The sequence below is a fragment of the Lytechinus pictus genome, chromosome 11 (assembly GCF_037042905.1).
Source record: "Lytechinus pictus isolate F3 Inbred chromosome 11, Lp3.0, whole genome shotgun sequence".
Lineage (NCBI taxonomy): Eukaryota > Metazoa > Echinodermata > Echinoidea > Temnopleuroida > Toxopneustidae > Lytechinus > Lytechinus pictus.
Genome location: NC_087255.1, coordinates 3,277,682 through 3,302,604, shown reverse-complemented (window position 1 = coordinate 3,302,604; position 24,923 = coordinate 3,277,682). Strand labels below are relative to the sequence as shown.

General features: G+C 35.8%; 1 protein-coding gene across 1 annotated transcript in view; it reads right to left on the bottom strand.

Annotated features, from left to right (window-relative positions):
• The window catches only part of LOC129271098 (protein KRI1 homolog), a 101,991-nt gene that overhangs the window by 44,421 nt on the left and 32,647 nt on the right, over positions 1-24,923 (bottom strand). Inside the window, exons 5-10 of the mRNA XM_054908458.2 lie at positions 23,763-23,841; positions 21,116-21,199; positions 19,344-19,450; positions 13,101-13,251; positions 9,354-9,449; positions 3,414-3,584 (exon numbers count right to left, since the gene is read on the bottom strand). Of these exons, the coding sequence (XP_054764433.2) occupies positions 3,414-3,584; positions 9,354-9,449; positions 13,101-13,251; positions 19,344-19,450; positions 21,116-21,199; positions 23,763-23,841 (688 nt within the window). The remainder of the gene's footprint in view (positions 1-3,413; positions 3,585-9,353; positions 9,450-13,100; positions 13,252-19,343; positions 19,451-21,115; positions 21,200-23,762; positions 23,842-24,923) is intronic.

Genomic DNA, 24,923 nt, shown 5'->3' with positions numbered 1-24,923 from the left:
TGGGTGGTGCACATACCATATGCAGGTGCAAATGAATGTGAGTTTACTAGATACGACAGGCATGACAAGGGTTCGTTCCACTCCATCAACGGCACAATTCCCCGAATTTTTCTCCTTCCGTGTCGCTTTGTTGTTCACTAGAGCTAGAATCATCATCATCAATATCTTCTTCAACAACATTTGTTTTGAAATCCAAATCGTTTTTGTACAGGGAAAATCTAAGTCACTCAAACCGAAATTACAAGCATGTACATGTACAGTAGCTCTTTTGCCATATTTTCTCGGATCCTTACTTTTGAGTAAAAATAAAGATACCAATGTAAAGCAATTTTCTTGGTCTTTCCAACCATGTATTTTTCAAGCAATGAATATGTTGTAAGGCTGGGGAACTAAGTGTGGAAATTACAGTAAACTGTGAAGTCGATTTTCTCTGAAATGAGTTTTCACCGTCGTACAGTGTGTGATACGACACTTTAGATGACCGCCAACGAATTGATAACCATTATAATATCCAGGTTTCATGAATTAGGCCCATATACTTATATATGATGACATTTCAAAAACATAAACGTCGGTTAAGATTTGATGTTGACCCGACGCCACCACCGTCGGAAAAGTGGCGCCTATAGTCTCACTCTGCTATGCAGGCGAGACAAAAATGGTCATGCATGTAACTTTAACAAATATATACCCTAACCAGACAAAAGCAAAGTTTTTCTGAAATAAATTTTTATGAGGATTAGAAAAATGGTATTAAAAATGAGGTAGGGTGAACTGCCCACATTTTATGACCCCTAATACACTTCAAACATCTCCATACAATAATTGCTCATAAAATTCCCATTCAGATATTATATGAATCACAGGGATTTAGTTCATCAAGGTAAATTTCATATGCAAAATTCATGTAAATGTCAAATATCCAAAACAATTGGTTTTGATCATGTTTTACTTTATATTTCTAATAAATCATATTAATGATTCTATATAAACTATAAAACCCCAATTTCAAGTTCCCATTCTCACCACCCCCACCCCCCCCCCCCAAATATCAGCCATCCTTTGCAGCAATTGTAATCCTTAAAGGTAAAGTCCACCCCAACAAAAAGTTGATTTAAATAAAACGAGAAATATCCAACTAGCATAACACTGAAAATTTCAACAAAATCGGATGTAAAATAAGAAAGTTATGTCATTTTTAAGTTTCGCTTTAATTTCACAAAACAGTTATATGCACATCCTGGTCGATATGCAAAAGAGGAGACTGATGACGTCATCCACTCATTATTTCTTTTGTACATGTATTTTATCATATGAAATATTCTAATTTTCTCATCATTGTCAAGTGAAACAACGATTAATTGAACTACAGTGTACCATTGACATAACACGTAGGGCAATGGGGTTCCTGTGTTATAAGCTGGTGGGGTATTTTTTAACAGAGGAAACACGTAATGATGTTGAAAACCAGAGGTACATGTATCCATGTTTAATTCTAGCAATGCAACAATCCCATAGATTCACATGTGTGACGCTTCCACCACCCGTCAACTACCTTTGTTTCATTTCTTTTATTACAGTGTCGCAAACTGACGTGCATACAGCTTATACTATTCACTCCAATACAGCTTATACTCTAATGACAGCCAGACTGCAGAGCCCTATGCTAATGAACAAGTAAGCAAGATATATCCCAAGCCTCTCATGACTCAATTCCCTTCCCTGCAGAACCTCGTCAATTGTGAGACTTCCTTTCTCATATGCTTCCGTAACTTCCGTAAAAATTACTGAAAGAACTTATACAGCAAAGGAAATTAGAAATTCTAAGTTCTAAATAAGATGCTAATATTCAACATTTGTAGTATGAATTATTTACAATTCCAAAAGCATTAAATATCGTATATAATTCTAGGGAAATTGTTTTCGTTGGCAATTTTCCCTCTTTTCAAAGTGATGTTGAAAATGAGTTGTGTAATAATAATTTGACAAGGATGAATATCTGATTTTTATGGGTACCTAGGTGGAGGGTACCTTATATGATTTATATCTGTATGATCTGGAGTGATTCAGTAAAGCACAAATTTGTAGAATATTCAAGAAAAAATGTTACGGAAGTTAATGTCTTTATGCTTTATGGACCATCGTAGTCCTTGTTTAGAAGCCCTATGAAAACTGTATTCATCATGAAAGGTGTCTCTTGTCTTATATAATACTGAATCCTTAACAGAACTTCCAAAGTGCATATTTATTTAAGGTACATGTACGTTACGGATGTTAAAGCTGTTTAGTCATACATTTCATTTCATATGATAATTCCCTATCAATTATTTATTAATGAATATCACTCTACTTGCAGACACATTATCATATAATATCAGTCAGTTTGAAAGGGAGAAAAAAACTTGTGGCTGTATTCATTACAGAGGTTGAAATGGATTTGGGACAAAGTTAAAAGTGAAAATAATCACAAAGTGATCATCAAATACTAGGATAAGCGCAATATACATGTATAAGATGGTTACACCAAGCTGCCCTCACCAGACATTAATGTAAATAAGAAATACAGACTACTTACATGTATAAAAGAGAATGATAGTAAAATCTAAAACTGACCAGAGACAGTGTCGATTCTAACAAAGGCAAAAATAAAAGGCTTTTGTAATGAAATTAGAGCTTTACTAGCCACTGGTCGCATATGTGGAGCTAGTCTATTAATGTCATTGTCTTGATAATATTTTTGTAGAAATGTTCAGGGGTGTGAAGCTAGCAGACATAAGATAGTCGAGACATGTTTTTGTGTGAATTGTAACATTTTTTTTAGAATGACGCTCAAGTTAACTCAAGTCGCAAAACAGAGTAGAAGACAGGTATATGCAGGAAGGAAATAGGCCCTATTCCTTACCGCGAGTGGCGTTGAAGCTCTGAATATTAGATATTTCTCTAAAACTTTAACCTGTTATAATTTCTTAGACTATAACTCGATTAAGAAGAAAAACAAGCTCAAAATGTGAAAGGGATGATGCAAGCTGTTGGAAAAGCGGCACCTATAGTGTCGCTCTGCTATGGAGGCGAGACAAAATCATCCAAAACATCACTTGAAATCAACTTTTTTCACGCAAGCAGCCATGTTGGAGTCTGACATCTAACCATTCAGTGTCAAACTTCACTTTTAAAAAATGAAACGATTCTCGTTTTTTCACTTTAAATCTATATGAAATTTTGCAGGGAATTTCAGAAAAAGTAAGATTTCATTTTATCCATCCAAAACAAAAAATAGTTTTGCAAGAAAATATATCTTTTTAGATAACAAGCCCCCCCAAAAAGAATTGTTTCATCTTTAAATTATCTTATTATCTTCTTATAATATATAAGAGAGTCCTTCAGTGACTTGAAACAACATATGATTTTCGCACCTGCATCAGACGATCATGTTCAGTGGGGTCAAAGTCTCCTTCAAGGTCATCAGGATCAAATCCAATCTTTTCATTGCCGGTCACTTCTTTCAGTTTATCAATGCGCTCCATAATCTCCTGCTTCTTCAGGTTCTTAAGATGTTTGAGCTCTTCTTTTTTCTTCTCTTTTACCTGCCATTAAGAAAATCAATTCGAAAATGAGTATCAAGAGAATCAGGAAGCAACACAAAGCAACCCCTTTACGTTCCCTGGTGTACAACATGAATGTATTTCCAAATGGAATAATTTTTCTATGAGATTTGAGGATAATAATAGCAATGATGATATATGACAATTTTGATGTGCCTGTATCCATGAGTAGATGCTCACAGTCCAGTCGAATCTGCATCAGTATCAGCTGTCTATTGAGACCACATACATGTATTTGGTTTCCCTATTATGACATGTACATGTATCACATGAACCAGGCAAAAAATTAATATTTTATTCACAATCATCTAAATTGACAATATTGCATTGCTAATCCTAATTTAATTTGCGATGTCTGGGTACACGTTTTAAAAATTACGTAATATTTTGTAAGACCCAAAATTGCTCAAAACGTGATTTTGTGTAAAAAGTCAATGCAAATACGTTTTTAACGAAAATTCATATAATTAAGACAAGAGTGTCGCTAAGGCGAGCACATAATACGCCCGTCTGTAACGCAGAAAATGGAGTTACATGTATTGGTCAAGCAAGAAAAGTGGGGGATGGCGACTTCACCTTTGACCTTATGGCCTCAAAATCAATAGAATTGCTAGGATCTATGCTAGTTATCATAACACCAAAATATATGAGCCTAGGTTAAGTTAAACTTAAGTTATCGCATTTACAAGGACTTCAGAAGGGTAAGATGAAAACATGTCAGTGTGACCTTGGCCTTTGACCTTTTGACCTCAAAATCAAAAGGCTGCCTGCGATCCATGCTAGTACCATACACACCAAAGTATATGAGCCTAGGTTAAGTTATACTAAAGTTATCGCATTTACAAGGACTGCAAGAGGGTAAGATGAAAACATGTCACTGCGACCTTTGACCTTTTGACCTTTTGTACATGTAGTATCATACACACCAAATTATATGAGCCTAGGTTAAGTTAAACAAAAGTTATTGCGTTTACAAGTACTTCAGAAGGGTAAGATGAAGACATATCAGTGTGACCTTGACCTTTGGACCTCAAAATCAATAGGCTTCCTGGGATCCATGTTTGTATCATACACACCAAATTAGATGGGACTGGGTTAAGTCAAACTGAAGTTATCGCATTTACAAGGAAAAGTTAACGGACAGACACCTAGCGTGATACCAAAATCCGTCTAGGATGAGCGTATAAAAAAATAAAATTCTGTACCGCAATGAATTTGCATATATTGAAACCTCGCCATGCTAACATGCCTGACTTGATTTCTACATGTGCCATAGCAGTCTTACAGCAAAACAAAATAATAATATTGAAGAATACAACAAAGAGTCTGTAAAATTATATTAGGACATAATTACATCACATACTCAAATGCATGTCACAGTCAGGTATGTAATTTACCAACACCTGAGGAGAGAAGATTGGCACTGTGTAAAAAATTTGCAAAATCATTTTCAACTCAATCTCTGTGTAAGACTTGGATACAGTACCTTGGAAAAAACAAACATATCTCTTTGTCGTACAACTATCAACAATTTCTAATAAGAACAAGATTTAAAAACAGTCCATTGCCTTTTCTTGGTTGACATACAGTGTACTCAACAAAAGATGAGTGTGTCCACTAGAAATGGCAATGCACAATGATCACCCCCACCCCACGACACAATTATTTTTGTCATTTCAACGTCGAATCCACCGCAGAAAATGTTGCTTTGAATAAAAAAGAACAAGGGTGTCGCTAAGGTGAGCACATAATACAACCGCCTGTAACACAGAAAATGGAGTGATTGGTCAAGCAAGAAAAGTGGAAGGTGGTGACTTCACCTTTGACCTTCTGACCTCTAAATCAATTGCTGGGATCTATGCAAGTATCATACACACCAAGTTTTATGAGCCTAGGTTAAGTTAAACTAAAGTTATCGCATTCACAAGGACTTCAGAATGGTAAGATGAAAACATGTCAGTGTGACCTTGACCTTTAACCTCAAAATCGATAGGCTTCCTGGGATCCATGTTAGTATCATACACACCAAATTATATGAGCCTAGATTCTAGGTTAAGTTAAGCTAAAGTTATCACGTTTACAAGGACATTAGAAGGGTAAGATAGAAAAAAGATTATCTTGTGACCTTGACCTTGACCTTTTGACCTCAAAATCAATAGGCTACCTGAGATCCATGCTACACTGTAGTATCATACACACCAAATTATATGAGCCTGGGTTAAGTTAAGCTAACGTTATCGCGTTTACAAGGACTTCAGATTGGTAAGATGAAAACATGTCAGTGTATCCTTGACCTTTGACCTCAAAATCAATAGGCTTCCTGGTAGCTATGCTAGTATTATACACACCAAATTATATGAGCCTAAGTTAAGTCAAATTGAAGTTATCACGTTTACAAGGAAAAGTTAATATTTCAAAGAAAAACTTGTCGTTATTAATTGGGATGAAATATCATTCTGTGAAAAACAGTGAAATAGTTTATAATAAATATTTAATGAAATATACATTTATGTCTTTCAAAAGGTTTCTAGATCCAAAGAAATGAGAAAAGCAAAGAAACCATGGATTGATTCAACACTGTTAAAACTACAGAAAAGGAATAGACTTTAAGAAATGTTGTGCAAATTCTAATGAGAATTAAATTACAAAATATGTGAAAATAAGAAATTTTGTAAACAAAGCACTAAAGAATACATGTAAAAGATTTTACGAACAGAGGTTTAAAGAGATTCATGATAATTTGCAAAAGACATGGATCATCATTAAAGGAGTACTTGGAAATAAAAATAAGCTGCCTAACTATATAAATGTAAATGTTAACGATGTTCATGGGGATACAAATATAGGAAACAGTTATTTTTTGTGAAGATTGGAGTGAAGATAAATGAATCTGGGGATTGTTTAGATAATAAAACAACAAATTCTTGTCACAGAAATGTATTTGAAAGTCTTTATTTTTTAAACCTATTACTGAGAATGAAATACCTTTAAATGATAACCAATTTGGTTTTTTAAGAGATGTATCAACTGAAATGGCAGAGATATGATTATATAATTAACTCATTGAATAAGAAATGCCATACGATTTAAACATTTTTAGATCTTAGTAAAGATTTTTCATTTAGACATCATGCACCAGTGTGGAATAATCTCCCTATCACATAAAGTCTTTCAACTTAATGTACAGTGTATGTTGTTAAAAGAAAATTGAAATTTTATATAATCAATAGTAATTAAATTTTGTCTTTACTACACTGCTCTTGGGCTGCTCTTGGGTTTGTGCAGATTTTGTTTTGTTGTCATGAGGCAAAACCAGAGAAAGTAAACCCCTACATGGGAAACCAAAATCATCCCAGGCCAGTTATCTAAACATGACTTTTGTTTCTTGACCTCGATGGGTCCGAAAAGAAGTAAACCACAATGACATACACAGCGTGCTGATTCCAGCTCACCATCGCATGCAGTCATTTTTATTTCTCTTTAACGGTTTCCTTATTTCGGGGGCCAATTTTCTTTGTTCGAAATTGAAAACAAATTAACATTGGATTTAAAAATACAATATGCCTTTGAAAACTTGATTAAATATTAAATACTATAAATAAAGGGGAATCCAACCCAAATAATTACATGTTTTTATAGGAAAAAAAAAACATCAGACAAGTTGATAGGTGAAAGTTTGAACAACATCGGACAAACAATAAGAAACTAGAAAGATATGGATTTTTAAACGTTGTAGATATTAATCGCTAGAGGGTATTCATTTGTCTCGCAATCTACTATGGTCAACAAGGAAATTCGTGATCACTCTCGCAAAAAGTGTTCACTAGCTTTCTAGGAAATTTGTGACCACTCTCGCAAAAAGTGTTCACTAGCTTACAAGTTCACAAGCTTTCGAGTGCCCCTGCAACTCTTTATCAAGTGACGAAAATCATCTGACAACGTAGCCTATTTATACCAACACCCAGGACCGTACGCACGAAAGCGGGAACAATAGGTGGGCACTGATCCGTTATGTGATTGGTTGGGCGTATATGCAAATAAGCTGCAAATACGCCGTGAGTCGGCAATATGCAAATAAGACATAATTGGCGGGCTCGCTAGTTTCCCGTGGGTGGGGGTTGACTAGCTGAGCTAGCGAGCCCGCCAATTTTGTCTTATTTGCATATTGCCGACTCGCTTCCATGTACTCCAATACTTGAAAAGGCTAAAATTTCATTTTTCCCAAAAGTTTTATTTCAAATCATATTTTTCTTTCATGAGGACATAAAACAATATACTACCTGGACTATATTTAGATTACTGCAGCAGGGGAACAGGTACTTAGGGGAAAACCACAAATCCCTGATTAATAAATACAGTGTACATGGCATACGAGAAAGTTGTCCTTGCCCCTTGTTATATGTATTTTACTTACCCAGTTGCCAATTTGAAATCTTCATAGTCTTAGTGATCTCAATTTTAAAGCAGCTACATGTACATGTATAACTTTATTGCTTGTCCGATTTCTTTTCATACTTTCACCATTCTGTTTAATATATTTTTCTCCTTTCCAGCACAACATTTTATGGCCAAGGCTGGACTCCCCTTTAAATTTCAAAAGGCCAACTACAGGCAGAGCTCCTCTTATGTAATATCACAGCTGTTATTTATGGTCAAACCCTCGGGCTTGCCTGTGGAGGTGAAATGTTACATAAGAGGGATTATTAGGCGATACAGGGTTGATAGCGCTTGGGAATGAAATATCTTGGATCCTCTAACAAGGTTTTCGTTACAAGGGTATAAAACCGCAGTTCAGGGCCTAAACTTCGGTCGTCTCCCCAACAAGGGTTTGACGTAATACTTCTGCTTTGTTTTCATTGTACAATTATATGCCTATTACCTACATGTATTCATAAATTATCTTTACTTAAATTTAATTTACGGATTAATGGATTACGTATTAATGGATTTAATCTAATTCTACATTGTATTCTTATCAAGGGTGATTATCAAGATTTGGTTTTTAATGACCACCCTATTCCAATACTGATGTGTTTTTTTTTATATTGTACATTACATTTTGATATCATTTTTTCATCTTTTAAGTTAAGTGTTCATGCAATTGTATGATATATGTACGTTTTATTGAATACAGGTAGATGAATTGAATGAACCATTGAGTGCTAAACTAATATTCAAAATACTTCAAACATTAAATGCTGAATAAAGGAGAAAAATGAAAATTGCTGTTTGAAATGAAAAATTGGAATTCCGTGAAAAATCTGAGATTTTACACACCTGTATTAAAGTAACAATCCTAAAATACGGCAAATTTTTTGATGCAATCATGGAAGAGTAACTTCCCATTCGTATGTGCGTGGAATTCTTTTCATACAATGCACACAGTCTACGGTATGAAAAATGGCTGCTCGTACGTACAACACAACAAGGTAATCATCATACTGTAAGCGCAGCAATGTAATCAAAGAGACATGACCCATGCGTTCAATGGCACTATTTGCCGCCCTAGGATGAGTTCGCCACTTTGCAATATATTATACATGTAGGTGTACATGTATTAAAATTTTGTTCATACACTGTAGATACCTGTACATGTAGCTGGTGATCGAAAGTGTAGTAATACAGATAAAAAGCTTAGGGGCCTAATTAGGTGTGAAAAGTGTAATAATTACAACTTTTTTCTTGATAGTTGTCAGCTCTGTAGTTGTCATTTACATGTATGAGTGTGTGAATGGGAGAACTCTTTTACACCTGTTCTTTTCTTGTTTTCTTCTCCTGTCTTTTTTCAGCTCTGCTTGAATCTTTCCTCCTCACTGACTCTGCAACTGTCCTCGGATAACGCTTGATCTGTTCCACAAAGATTAATAACAAAGAAAAAAATTCAACATTGGCTATTTATTGCAATGAAACTTGTGAAAGTCCAATTAGCAAATATTAATAGCAATAACAATTCCAATCTAATGCCTGTTACTTTAATGGAAGTAAACCTAATTTTGCTTTGATGAATAGAGCACAGGGGAGTTGGTTCATGAAACATCTTGATTATAAATGAATGATGAATAAGCGCAGGAGAGTTGGTTCATGAAACATCTTGATTATAAATGAATGATGAATAGACCGCAGGGGAGTTGGTACATGAAACATCTTGATTATAAATGAATGATGAATAGAGCACAGAGGAGTTGGTTCATGAAACATCTTGATTATAAATGATTGATGAATAGAGCGCAGAGGAGTTGGTTCATGAAACATCTTGATTATAAATGATTGATGAATAGAGTGCAGAGGAGTTGGTTCATGAAACATTTTGATTATAAATGATTGATGAATAGAGCGCAGAGGAGTTGGTTCATGAAACATCTTGATTATAAATGATTGATGAATAGAGCGCAGAGGAGTTGGTTCATGAAACATCTTGATTATAAATGATTGATGAATAGAGCGCAGAGGAGTTGGTAATGAAACATTTTGATTATAAATGAATGATGAATAAAGCGCAGAGGAGTTGGTTCATGAAACATCTTGATTATAAATGAATGATGAATAGAGCACAGGAGAGTTGGTTCATGAAACATTTTGATTATAAATGAATGATGAATAGAGCACAGAGGAGTTGGTTCATGAAACATCTTGATTATAAATGACTGATGAATAGAGCACAGAGGAGTTGGTTCGTGAAACATCTTGATTCTAAATGAATGATGAATAAAGCGCAGGAGAGTTGGTAATGAAACAATTTGATTATAAATGAAAGATGAATAGACCGCAGGGGAGTTGGTACATGAAACATCTTGATTATAAATGAATGATGAATAGAGCACAGAGGAGTTGGTTCATGAAACATCTTGATTATAAATGATTGATGAATAGAGCGCAGAGGAGTTGGTAATGAAACATTTTGATTATAAATGAATGATGAATGATGAATAATGCGCAGGAGAGTTGGTAATAAAACATTTTGATTATAAATGAATGATGAATAGAGCACAGAGGAGTTGGTTCATGAAACATCTTGATTATAAATGAATGATGAATAGAGCACAGAGGAGTTGGTTCATGAAACATCTTGATTATAAATGAATGATGAATAGAGCACAGAGGAGTTGGTTCATGAAACATCTTGATTATAAATGAATGATGAATAGAGCAGAGGAGTTGGTTCATGAAACATTTTGATTATAAATGAATGATGAATAAAGCGGTTACACTTCGTAATTCCGAAGGTTCTTTATTCCGAAGGTTCGTAATTCCGAAACACGTAAATTACGTATACCTCGATGTTCGTTAATCCAAAAACGTAAAAGGGTTCGTTAATCCGATCATTTGTGGCGTTATTCCGAAGGTTCGTTATTCTGAAGGTTCGATAATCCGAAAACAAAATAAGGTTCGATGTTCCGAAGGTTCGTTAATCCGAAAAATGATCTAAGGTTCGTTGTTCCGAAGGTTCGTTAATCCGAAAACGAAATAAGGTTCGTTGTTCCGAAGGTTCGTTAGTCCGAAAACGGAATAAGGTTCGTTAATCATTTCGTTTTCGGACTAGCGAACCTTCGGAATTACGAACCTCATTTCTTTTTCGGATTAACGAACCTTCGGAATTACGAACCTCATTTCGTTTTCGGACTAACGAACCTTCGGAATTAAGAACCTTATTTTGTTTTCGGATTAACGAATCTTCGTAATTACGAACCTTCGGAATTACGAACCTTCGGAAATACGAACCTTCGGAATAACCGAACCTTCGAAATAACGAAGCTTCGGAATTACGAATGTATGCGGAATAAAGCGTAGGGGAGTTGGTTCATCAAACATCTTGATTATAAATGACATTTTCTCTCAGCCAATCAGATGCAACAAGTCCTAAAAGATTTTCACTAAATCAAGGGTTGCCACATTAAAACAACAATTGTTGATCATTCTACATCGATCCATAACATGTCATTATCAAAATATTGAAACTTCAATGTATGAATAAATTTGGTTGTGTAAATACATGATATACAGTATCACCTTTCACATTAAGTATGAATCATTGATATATTTCAGATAAACATCAATGCCTTAAAACTGTCATACATGTAAATCAAAACCATTAAAGCCACACTTTATTAATATTACCCAAATCAAACTCAATAGTGTTGATAAAACTTAGATTTGAAAATTTTTCAAAGAACTTTTGAGGGACGATTAATCTTGATGATAATCAAATACCTCAATTAACAATATTGCAAAAAGCTTATACACAATAAAGAATCTCATTGGGTCTGATGAACAAAAAGTAGCAATTGCTTCAAGCGCAACAATAGCTAGGCCAAGAAAAGATCATACTTCAGCAATTGCTTTATTTCATAATGTAAGCATAACCATTTGCTAGTGCTTGAACCCTATTTTTCTTGCCTTACGAAAGCAACTGCTCGCTGTTTGGACAATAGCAACGTCATACTGGTGTAAACGTGACTAACAAAAAAGCAGGAATTACTGCTTCTTTTATATAACATCTTTTCCTTAGACATGGTGTCAAACTAACTTGTTTCTTTTCGATAATTTTATATATTTGGCATTTGGTTTGCACTTACTAGGAAGAAAACATGTACATCCACCTTGGGGTTCTCTCTCTCAGGTGCATAAATACGATTAACAAACGGGAACGCATCGATACAAAAAAACGCTCAAGCTGCTCTGATGGACCTTGAAAAACCCCAAGCAAGCCCTTAAACACACAAGCGAAACGTTTGCTTTATACATACATGTACGCTTTTTAGCAATAGCTTAATCGTCAAGGAAATGCTAGCGGTCGGTTAGCGATTGCTTGAACTTACAAGCAAAAGCATTTGCTTGCTCATTTTTATGTATATAGAATCAAGCAAAAGAGAAGCAAAAGCCTAGCAAAAGTAATTGCTACTTTTTATATACATGACCCAATGTCTTTGAGTGAGGCTAATCCAGAAAATACCTTCCTTAAATGATTCATCTTTGCTTTGTGTTTAATATCAAATTATCATAGTCAATGAAGTGAAGTAAAGTGAAGAAAAATAGTAATTATACAGAATTATAATTGGGTCATGACTCTTTATTAATGTGTGAAAAGCTTTGCATTTGTTCAGTAATTATATTTGCATCCGTATGATTTCTTTTGTTCTCTTTTTCTTTCCTGTAATACATACATGTATATGTACGCATATGAAAATAAGTCTACTATACTTCCTTTCCAAGGGGGATCCACAATTTACAAGCTTTGCTTTTTAGTGGATCCCCCTCATTTCCATTTATGCTCTATATTATACTGTTTTTTCTGGGGTTTTTTTACGAAGTAAGAATGCCCTTTTGTAAAATTGTAGTTGATTTGTATTACTTTATATTACTTTGTATTATGTTTTGAATGGAAATGAAATAAAGAATTGAATTGAATTGAAATATTAATATTGAATGAGTGTCAACATCAATGTGAAAATCTCAAAATGCTAGAAAGTGTGTTATCTGGCTAGTAATTTCCATACTTACAAAGTCAGAATCAGGCTCCTCAAATCTGAAATTGTATTTTCTTTCAAAATCTTCCTGTTCTTCTAATTGTCTTTCTTCTTCAGAGAAATCTTCCTCTTCTATATCATCCTCTTCATCATCACCATCTTGATCATCCATATTGAAGCCATCCCTAAGGATAGGAACAAAGTGTGTAGTAAGTTTTATGGTACACCATGGGTCTTTCATGGGTAATTTTTGGTTATAAAAAGGAACCCCAAAACTCGACCTTTTGAAGTACATTCCTGTCGTCTTCAGAAAAAGAAACCTTCAGAAGTAATGACAGAAACAGAATTGTAACTAGATTTTAATTCGTCATGACGTATAAGGTGGTCTGTCATTATTTCCAATAGAGTTGGGTCATATGAAATGAATATTAACTAAATACTGTATTAGCTGTTATTTTCGCAGATTTCGTGAATTGCCGATCGGCCGCAAATTTATTAATCAACAACTCGCCGGAAAATATTGACACAGTAAGAAATTAGTGCCAATGTCCCCTACAGCAAAGCTTTGCTATTGCAAACATCTTGTGTGGTGAAAAAAATTGAGATATGCAGCTATATACAGCTCGTCCCGAAAAAAATGTCCCTCTGACATTTGGCTTAATAGTTTCTAAAATGTGGAAGTACATGTACATGTATTATCAATGAAATGTACAGGAATAAAAAGCTCATTTCATGTTCTAACTTCTATAAAAATTTCATAGGTCTCACTTCAGCGGTTTTTAATACATATTCTGTTACGTAACAGTGGTGCATTTCAGTTAAAACGTTTCTACGTTTAAACGTTTCTAGTTTTATATTGCATAAAATGGACTCTGGATCCGCTACAGCAATGGTCCTATTAGATTTGTTTTCGGCCTACGATACTGTAGATCACAAGATACTTGTAAATACTCATGCAAGCTTAAGTAATAATAATAATAGCAAATTTTTATAAAGCGCTTTTCCCAGAATGGCCCAAAGCGCGTTACAGCATATTATAACCCCGGTCATTGGATTCATTTCAATCCCGCACGAAAAGTGCACAATTTCCACTCCCTGGGGAGCATTCCTTGCATTCATCGCAGCCTCATTATGGCGCTGGCAAATTCAAACATACAATATCTTTCGCATCCTACCGGGTACCCATTTAGCACCTGGGTCGAGAGTGGCAAAGTGTGGATTAACGCCTTGCCAAAGGACGCTAGACCGCGGTGGGATTCGAACACACGACCCTCTGTTTACAAGGCGAGAGTCAGAACCACTACACCACGGCTCTTCCAGTATCCAGGACCAGGCTCTTGAATGGTCTAGATCTTACCTATCATACCATACACAGTCTGTCGTTCTTGACAGTTTCACATCCTCCTCACATACATTCAACATAGACTCCATTTTCATTGCCAGTAATCCTGTTCCTCTCTCTGAATCATGCCGCAATCTTGTTGCCGTTTTCGATTCCCAAATGTCAATGTCAAATCAGGTCACAAGTATTTGTAAATCCGCTATCAATTACGTAACATTGGTTTCATTCACTACAAGACTCATATAGGGGAGACCGGGGTTAGTTGGAACGTGGGGTAAGTTGGAACATTGTAATTTTCTTTAACGTCTTTAAATAAATTTCTGCAATACTGCCCTCAATTTATTGTCATTATCAACAGCCATCCACCATATTACAGACAACACATGTGCAACAAGCCTGGTGAAGTAAGAAAGGAATTTTTGTTTTTTGACCTTCTGAGTAATTTTTTTTCTCTTTCAGAAATGTCTGATTATCTCAGAAAAGTTTATAGGTCAGGTTGGCCAGTTTGGGGGTATAATAGACACATATACCAAGCTACAAAATGAGGTTATTAATATGCCATGGTGAAGTCCCTTTTTTGTGCTGTAAGCTTATAAACGTCAAATGGGCCTCCGGGGTTAGTTGGAACAAAATTGAAGGGGCTAGTTGGAGCATGTTCCAACTTACCCCAAACATAACTATGAATAAAAACATTGGATATGAGAAAAAATATATAAAGTATTTCACACTCTTCTGAACATGTATTGTATACCATGCTTGTTTTGTTTCTCAGTTAGGTCTGAGTGTGCATTTAAGGATTATTGTAGGCCCCTAATGCAATATTAACCCTTATCAAACTGGGGGGGGGGGACCCCTGGACAAATTTTGTCACTACACCATCGCGTGAAATTTTTTGACTGCACCGCTCGCTGACTTTTTACTTTCAAGTCTTGCGCATCTTTTGAGACCAAATTTGGGATGCCTGGGTGCGCGATTTCGAAATTACGCAACATTTTGTATGTGCATGTCAGACCCAAAATTGGTCCAAAACGTGATTCCATGTACAAGGTCAATGCATATTGTGTTTTTCAACCAATAATCATAAATGTACATGTATAATTATTTTTACTTTTGTTGGTTCAAATGGATTTATTTTATGCTATTTATGATCGCAAAAGAGCCTGACAAAGTTTTTGGGAAAAAACAATAAAAAACAAAAGTTCGAAAAAACAAAGAAATTAAAAAAACCAAAAATACGTAAGAAATGATATTTTTTGCAATTTTTGTGGATATTATAAAGGTAAAAATTGATACTCTCACCAAAAATTAGCATTCTACTAAGAGTTAAAGGCAAAAAAATACCAAAAAGAAATTAGGGCAAATTTCATATGCTTATTTGCATAATTAATTAATTAATTAAATAATATAAACAATTAAGTTTTGTCATGTAAATTTGATGCAGAAGTACATGAAATTGCTAATAGTACACTTAATTACATGTAAAATCAAACACACACAAATAAGCGGAATTCTACTACACAGTAGGCTTGCCTGAGTGGCTGTCTAATAGAAAACATAAAGTTCAACAAAGCCACTTTTAATGTTTTGAACTTGAAAAAAATAAAGCAAATAGGCTAAAACCATGTATTACAGTTGTAAGTAGTTTTAGTATAATTCTTAATTGACCATGCAGTGTTCCAACTTACCCCATATCATGTTCCAACTTACCCCGTATAGGGGTAAGTTGGAACGCTTGCGATGGTCTCGTTCAAGGTGGATTTTTTCAGTAACCATCATAGAGTTGAACTATCAAAAGGGTGTGGCTTCCAGCTTAAAAAATCTTCTTTAAAGGTCAAGTCCACCCCAGAAAAATGTTGATTTTAATAAATAGAGAAAAATCAAACAAGCATAACTCTGAAAATTTTATCAAGATCAGATGTAAAATAAGAAAGTTACATGACATTTTAAAGTTCCGCTTATTTTTCACAAAACAGTGTTATGCACAACTCAGTGACATGCAAATGAGACAGTCGATGATGTCCCTCACTATTTCTTTTGTTTTTTATTGTTTGAATTAAACAATATTTCAATTTTTACAGATTTGACAATAAGGACCAACTTGACTGAACGACATCGTATTAAACAATACTAATTCCACATGTTTAGAGAAGAATTAATCATTGTTTCACTTGACAATGAGGAGAAAATTAGAATATTTCCTATTTCATACAATAAAATACAAAAGAAATAATGAGTGGATGACGTCATCAGTCTCCGGGAGGTCGGGGGTTCAAACCCCGGCTGCGTCAGACCAAAAGACATTAAAAGATGGGAGTTGCTGCTACCCTGTTTGGCGTTCAACGATTAAAGGGATAGAGCCTCGTCGATCTGGCGCTGCCCAGCGGCTGCCGGGCCCACAATAAATTGGGCAAAGCAAATTTTCGGAGTACTTCATTTCATGTCTATTTCGAACAATAAAATATGGATTTTCATTTTTTTTTTTTTCCTCATTTGCATACCAAACAGGATGTGCATATAACAGTTTGTGAAATTAAGCAAAACTTTAAAATGTCATAACTTTCTTATTTTACCTCCGATTTCAATGTTGGATTTTTTACCTCTTATTCAAATCAATTTTTTGTTGGGGTGGACTTGTCCTTTAAATTAAGAAAAGTGAACACGCTCAGTAACTAGCAAACAATATAGTTACCCAGAAAGAAGGACACCTGACACCTCCCCAAAATAAACAAATCAACCCATGAATACACACACATATACAAATATTAATACACCCATCGATCCGGATAGCTGCACTGTATCTATATGATATGATATGTACCCAGGAGCAGGCCAACGCCACTGCACTACCCCTTGCATTGCAATTTGGACAGCTAGCTCGCTTCCCATTTGAATTCGCATAAGCTTTAGTCATGAAGGCTTTGGGAACCCATGAATCATAGCTGCAAGAGTAGAATCTTAACACCTTGGAAAATGCTCAGAAGATGATGTCATAAAATACAGGGCGGAACGAAAATGGTATCCCCTGGAGTGGAAGGAAAACAAATCCTCAGAATGTGTTTTATTTGCAGTACTCTTTTATTTGGCCACCGGGGGTAAAATGGTATGAACAGAAAATCAAGTGTAAAAACGGGGGTCTGATATGTGGCACATACCCACTGACCACAATAAACAGAGGACCCCACCCCGTGATGAACAACATTTTTTAGAGTGGAAAAACAGCATTTCTGAGTTTACTGCAATACAAGTGTATAATAAGATTTGGGAAATAGTATTTTTTTTCTAACCTGCAATAGATTTGAGGATAAAACAGTATAAATTACTGCAAATAGGTCACCTCTAGCATCTTTGCATCAAGAAGAATGACCCTTTAATAACTTTTACCGTGCAACATAAATCAACTTTTTTAAAGCTATTCGACATGCACTCATAGGAGTAAAGTTGCATGAATGACTAGAACGCTAGAGGAAGACAACATATAATAGAACCAAAGAGACAATGGACTCTAAACGGCGAGCTGTGATTGGCTGTCCTGGTAAACAAATTAGGCTTAGTACCAGCTGTAAATTAAAGCAAATCAACTAAAATAATGCAAGGGTTCTTGCGAACTCCTTCTGGCGGCACAGAATTGGGTCTGTTAGCTGGATATAGGCTACCTCAAGCATGCACAAGTGAGTGAAACTTGCTGAGCACCTTAAACCAAGATGAACAGTATTGTTCAGCACATGCTTGGTTGCTCAGCAAGTGGTTAGCAATGGCCGAATTACTACCACCCTCTGTCACAGTACTTGCGGTACATTTTCTGCATGCGCACAGAGGTTGTGAACGAGCGCTAGTTTGACAATTCTGGATAGTCGCAGGCACATACCACGCATGGTACATGTATTTATCACACACAAAATGATCTCAGTTGTTAGAAAGGACGTGCTTCCTATCTCACACTGCAGCAATGTTATTAATGAGTTTAAAGGCCACCGCACACCTTACGACCCGACTAGTCTGCGACTGGCTTGCGACTGAGTGAGGGGAGATGAATCGCAAGGGAGTCATAAGCCTCAACACCGCACACCTTGTGATCCGACTACCATGCTGTCTGCGACTCACGCATGCACTTTATGCTTTTTGCCATAGCAACTGAGAAATGGCGCTTACTACTGCGTATGCGCGTTGTATACCATATACACGTGGTGCAACTCTGCTGTCTGATTGGCTGGAAGTTGGATTGAGCTTGCGATCCAGTAATAAGGATTCGACATGTCAAATCCTTACGATTTTCCTTGCGACTTGTCTCTGACCGGTCTGCGACTCTCAAGCTGACAAAAGCTGTGACGTCACATCTCCCCTCACTCAGTCACAAGCCAGTCATAGACCAGTCGAGTCGTAAGGTGTGCGTTGGCCTTAAGTTCCGTTGTGAAGCTCAGTATATAAGGCGTACAACCCAATGTTTAGCACATCGCATTAGCCAACATGTGCTCGCCTCTTGCCAAGCAAAGAGTTTTATTTACTTGCGCATGCTTGAGGCAGCGTATATCCAGCTAACAGACCCGATTCTGTGCCACCAGGAGGAGTTCGTAAAAACCCTTGGATTATTTCAGTTGCTTTGCTTCAATTTACAGCTGGTACCAAACCTAAATTGTTTACCTTGGCAGCCATCACAGCTCGCCATTTACATGTAGCATCCATTGTCTCCTTTGGTTCTATCATATATTTCTCACTCTAGCGTTCCAGTCATTCATACGATCTTATTCCGACGAGTGCTTGTGGAAAAGCTTCAGTATGTCCGATTTTAAGGCTTACAATTTTGCGGTACCAAACACTTTTTTATTTTTCAATACATGTATATCAATTTCTTTTAAACAGATTTTTACTGGAAAATTTTATATACATTTGCACCATCTTGAACTTTTGTTTTTTATCAACGTAGGCATGTAGACTTACCTGCCAGTTTGTTCTTTATCAATGTAGCCTTTATTGAGAATAAAATCTCTTAAGAATTTTTCTCCGTCATCAAGAGCAGGATTGGTCCAAAACTTCCTCAGAGGATTCTACAAACATAATAGAACAGACAAACAAATAAAAATGTTCATATAAACTATTGCCTTCCATTTCCACTTACATGTAGCTTGCTTGCAGGATTGTACATCAGGGCCCCATCTTACAAAGAATTGCGATTGATCCGATCAATTACAACTATGGGCAGCCAGCAACGTCAACATCTATTATGCATGTTTGTTCAAGATATTAACTATGATGCATATTCATGCATTCATTGTTTTCTTGAAAATTCACCGTGCTTCTCTTTGTTTACAAAAGGATATTGTGCAAATAACCTACAGGTACAAAAAATTATGACACTGATGGATTTCCATAGAAATGTGATTGATCGGATCAATGGTAACTCTTTGTAAGACGGGGCCCCAAATTATTAAATGGATGCACAATCAAAAACATAATATCTGCATATTTTTGCCTTGTTCATATAAAAAACCTTTTTAAGAGGAAAATGGGCTGAAAATTTCAAGATATCATATTTGTCAGTAGATTTCTAATATCCAATTACAAAATATATAATTTAAGTACTAAAATGGCTATTTTAAATGAATATAATAAATTTATAAAAACACTACCATGAAAGAGTATTTCATTTATTGATTTTTTGTTTATATGATTGACATGAATTACCTCTTAAAATTGTACACTTATATTCATACTTTGTTTCTATTTAAATTGATTATATTGTACTTTTTTTTATTTACGTTATGTTTAAATTGATAAGCGCTTAGAAACTGTATTGTATTAAGCGCTATATAAAAGCTCCATATTATTATTAAGAGTACCTGAAATCCTAACAGCTGGAAATTGCTAAGGCGAGCAAGTACATGTAATACGCCTGTCTGTAACACGGAAAACGGAGTTATTGGTCAAGCAAGAAAAGTGGAAGGTGGCAACTTCACCATTGACCTTTTGACCTCAAAATAAATAGGCTTCCTGGGATCTATGCTAGTATCATACACACAAAATTATATGAGCCTAGGTCAAATTAAACTGAAGTTATTGTGTTTACAAGGACTGCAGAAGGGTAAGATGAAAATACATGTATGTCACTATGACCTTGACCTTTTGACCTTAAAATCAATAAGGCTTCCTGGGATACATGCTAGTATCATACACACCAAATTATATGAGCCTAGGTTAAGTTAAACTGAAGTTATCGCATTTACAAGGAAAAGTTAATGGACAGACGGACGGACGGACATCGTGCGTGATACCATAATACGTCGTGACGGGTGTGTAAAAAGTTGAGATGACGCGCTGTGAGCGTTTGTGGAATTATCAGGAAACAATTTGAAGGTGCTTTTATATCACCCTCAGTCATTTTAGATTTAAGAAATTAAGTTAACGGGTCGTGTGGTCCAGTGGTTAGAGCATTGGACTCATAATCGCAAGAATGTGAGTTCGAATTCCTACTCTGCCATTGTCTCCACTTTGATAAAAAGGCACGAGAGTAATATATGTCGTCTATATTAAAGGTTAGCCACTATGACTGATTAACCTAGACGTAAAATGTTTCTTAGGTAATTGGTTATATACCAGCTTGGCGTTTACCAGCAAAACACTGTCATGCGGAGTTCCTACGTGAGTTACATGTACGATAAACAGAAACAGAAATAAGGTGTTGGTAAGAATGATTGATAAGTGTATCATCTTACCAACTCTGCAGTGTCAGCATCATCTTGTCCAAGAGTATCCTCTTCTCGTTTTAACCATTCAATGTACTTTTCTTCTTCCTCTTCCTTATGAAAAAAAGAAAATAAAAATTACCAATTGTGGAAGAGGTTCACGGTACATCATGTAAAGTTCTAAAGAAATATATACATATACATATATATACAAGTGGAGCGCCTCTGGCAGTCTCACCTGCGTCACGCGAATCAATAAAGCAGAAGTGCTGACTTTGAAAACTACTATAACATAATTATTCACAAAAAACACAATTCATATAATGATACAATATACTGTGTTCAATGACAATAAATGACAGTTGACCTTGATCATGTGACCTTAGACTTGTCAGAGATACTTGATTACCCCTATAACCACATTTTATAAACTATATCTATAAACTTTGAAAGTTATGACAGCAATCTAATAATCACCTCCAAAATGGCCAAAGTTCATTGACCTTAAATGACCTTTGACTTTAGTCAAGTGACTTGAAACTTGCATGAGATGTTCAGTGATACTTGATTACTCTTACATGTATGTCCAAGTTTTATGAACTAGATCCAAACACTTCTGGAGTTATGATGGTTATTCAACAATTCCCCCCAACATGGCCAAAGTTCATTAACCTTTGATCTTGGTCATGTGACCTAAAGCTTGCACAGGATGTTCGGTGATACTTGATAACTCTTATGTCCAGTTTTATGAACTAGACCAATACAGAGTTATGATGGTTATTCAACAAATACCCCCAACTTTGTCAAAGTTCAATGACCCTAAATGACCTTTGACCTTGGTCCTGTGACTTGAAACTCAGGCAGGAAGTTCAGTAATACTTGATTAACCTTATGTTAAAGTTTCATGAACTACATTGTAGGTCCATATACTTTCTAAGTTCTCCTGTCATCTAAAAAACGTAACCTTTGGTTAAGATTTGATGTTGACGCCGCCGCTGCTGTCGGAAAAGCGGCACCTTTAGTCTCACTCTGCTATGGAGGTGAGACATATATGTGTATATATATATATATATATAAACACATCAAAACTAAGTTCCCCCTAAAGAACCACATCAAATCATCCAGGATAACAAATCATTCAAGTTGAAACCAAGTATGGGATATAGCTAGGGTTGTTACATGTAGGAATAGGGTTCCCAGCTTTTCAAGAAAACAAACTTCCCTGATGAAGTTTAAAAATTCCCTAATAATTATTTAAACCCATTCCCAGTTTTGCATGTTTTCTAAGTTGTTGCAGTGAACTACATGTACAGGTATTTTCAGTATTAAAACAATAAATGTAAAACTAATCAATAAACACTAAACCATTGCACTAAGTGACCATGCCAAAGATATCTGATCAGGAGAGGGCAATTGCAATTGGCTTGTTGAAGGCTGGAACCTCTGTTAAAGGGGTGGCTGGAAGGATGGGTGTCAGCACCAATGCAATCAGAAAGCTGCAAGGGAAACACCAGGAGACTGGTCAGGTGAGGGATAGACCATGCAGCGGTCGTCCAAGAGTCACTACTCCAGCAAGTCAATAAAGCACAGATTTTGCTGTTTTTGAAAACGCATCATTTTCTGTTTGTGATGTGCTCATTCAGCCGATAAGTCACGGATATCTCTAATTTTCGAGGATATGATTCCCAACAACCCTAGCTATATCCCATGCTTGGTTTCAACTTGAATAATTGAATAATCTGTTACACTGGCAGATTTGATGGGGTTCTTTAGGGGGAACTTACTTTTTATGTTGTGTTTCGTAATAAAAAAAAATTACATCTGACTAGTCAACTGATTTCCTTGGTATTCATTGGCTGAAAAACACAGGTACATGTACATGTACATGTATTTGGACTGTCAATATGGTAACTGTCAAATAAAATATATAACAAGATCTTTCACAAAATGCTTCCCTTCCACGTGGCCTACAGGTGTATTTATAATATAATTTTTGTAGGTAAATACATGTACAAACTGTTCACATCTGATGATATTACATCACATGAGGCTTTCTATCAAGCTAGGAAGAAATTTCAAAGGTTTTGGGACCTTTGCCCATGCAACCATAAAAAAATAGATTTACAAAAGTCAGGTCATTCTAATGAATAACAAGTGTTAGACCTGTGGCAGTCCTGCCTGCATTACATGACTCAATATAGCAGCAGTGCTGACTTTGAAAACAACTAAGATGAATAACAATTACAAAAAAGCACCATTCATACAAAGTTTGTCAAACCTAAATGACCTCTGAACTTGATGTGACCTGAAACTTGTGCAAGATGATCAGTGATTACCCTTATGCCTTGGACAGCTCATGAACTAAGTTATGATATTTCAAAAACTTAACCTTGGTTAAGATTTCAATGTTGATACTCAAAACATGGTCACAGTTCATTGACCCTGAATGACCTTTAACCTTGGTCATGTGACCTGAAACTCGTGCAAGATGATCGGTGATACTTGAGCATCCTAATATAATAGTTTCATGAACTACGTCCATATATTTTCGAAGTTATAACGGTATTTCGAAACCTTAACCTAGGTATAGATTTCGATTTTGATGACGCCTTCATTGCTGCCACCATTGCAAACGGGGGGCCTACATCGTAGTCTATAGTCAATAATGTCTCCTAACCTCTTCCGACTTTGACTTTTTCTTTACAGTCAGGATTCCATCATCTTCCTCCTCCTCCTCCTGGACAGCTGAGAAGAAGCTGAAACAAAAATGAACATTAATAGTTACCAAATATATGAAAACAAAGTTATGTGATTGTCATATCTTACTTTAATAACTTCAACTCTTTTAATATTCATAGTTCATTTAATTTCACACTTTTTAATCAATGAAATTCACTTTTTATCAAGGAGTAGCAAGAGGTGCTAGTGGTAGAAAAATATTCCCTAATATCAGCATGATGTCATGGAATCCCCCCCCCCCCTACAGAAAAGGACAATCTTGACTTTCTGATGAATAATTCATTTCCAACATGGACCAATCACTGCCATTTTCCAAGTAATTAAGTTCAAATTAATAATCGTGCAAATATCAGATTCATATCAGCACACCTGCCAACTTTAGAGAATACAAAAAAAAAACATGAAAACAGGGGGTGTTCCCCTCACATGGTAAGGAATTTCTGCACCAAAAAACAGGTTACCTTGCCACTATCAAAGTATCCTTATGCCACCCCTGTATATTGATACACATGTAGAGCAATATGAAACAAGTGTTGCTAGGGCGAGCACATAATTCGCCCGCCTGTTATGCAGAAAAGGAGTTATTGGTCAAGCAAGAAAAGCCGCTGCAACTCTTTGATAAAGAGTTGCAGCGGCACTCGAAAGCTCGTGAACTTGTAAGCTAGTGAACACTTTTTGCGAGAGTGATCACGAATTTCCTAGAAAGCCAGTGAACACTTTTTGCGAGAGTGATCACGAATTTCCTTGTTGACCATAGTAGATTGCGAGACAAATGAATACCCTCTCGCGATTATTTCAATCCGCAATAATGAACCTATTTAGTATTAGACCAACATACTTTCAAAGTTATGATGGTAATTCAACAGATACCCCCAATTCGGCCAAAGTTCATTGACCCTAAATGACCTTTGACCTTGGTCATGTGACATGAAACTCATGCAAGATGTTCAGTGATACTTATTTAACCTTATGTCCAAGTTTCATGAACTAGGTCCATATATTTTCTACGTTATGATGACATTTCAAAAACTTAACCTTAGGTTAAGATTTTGATGTTGATTCCTCCAACATGGTCTATTGACCCTAAATGACCTTTGAC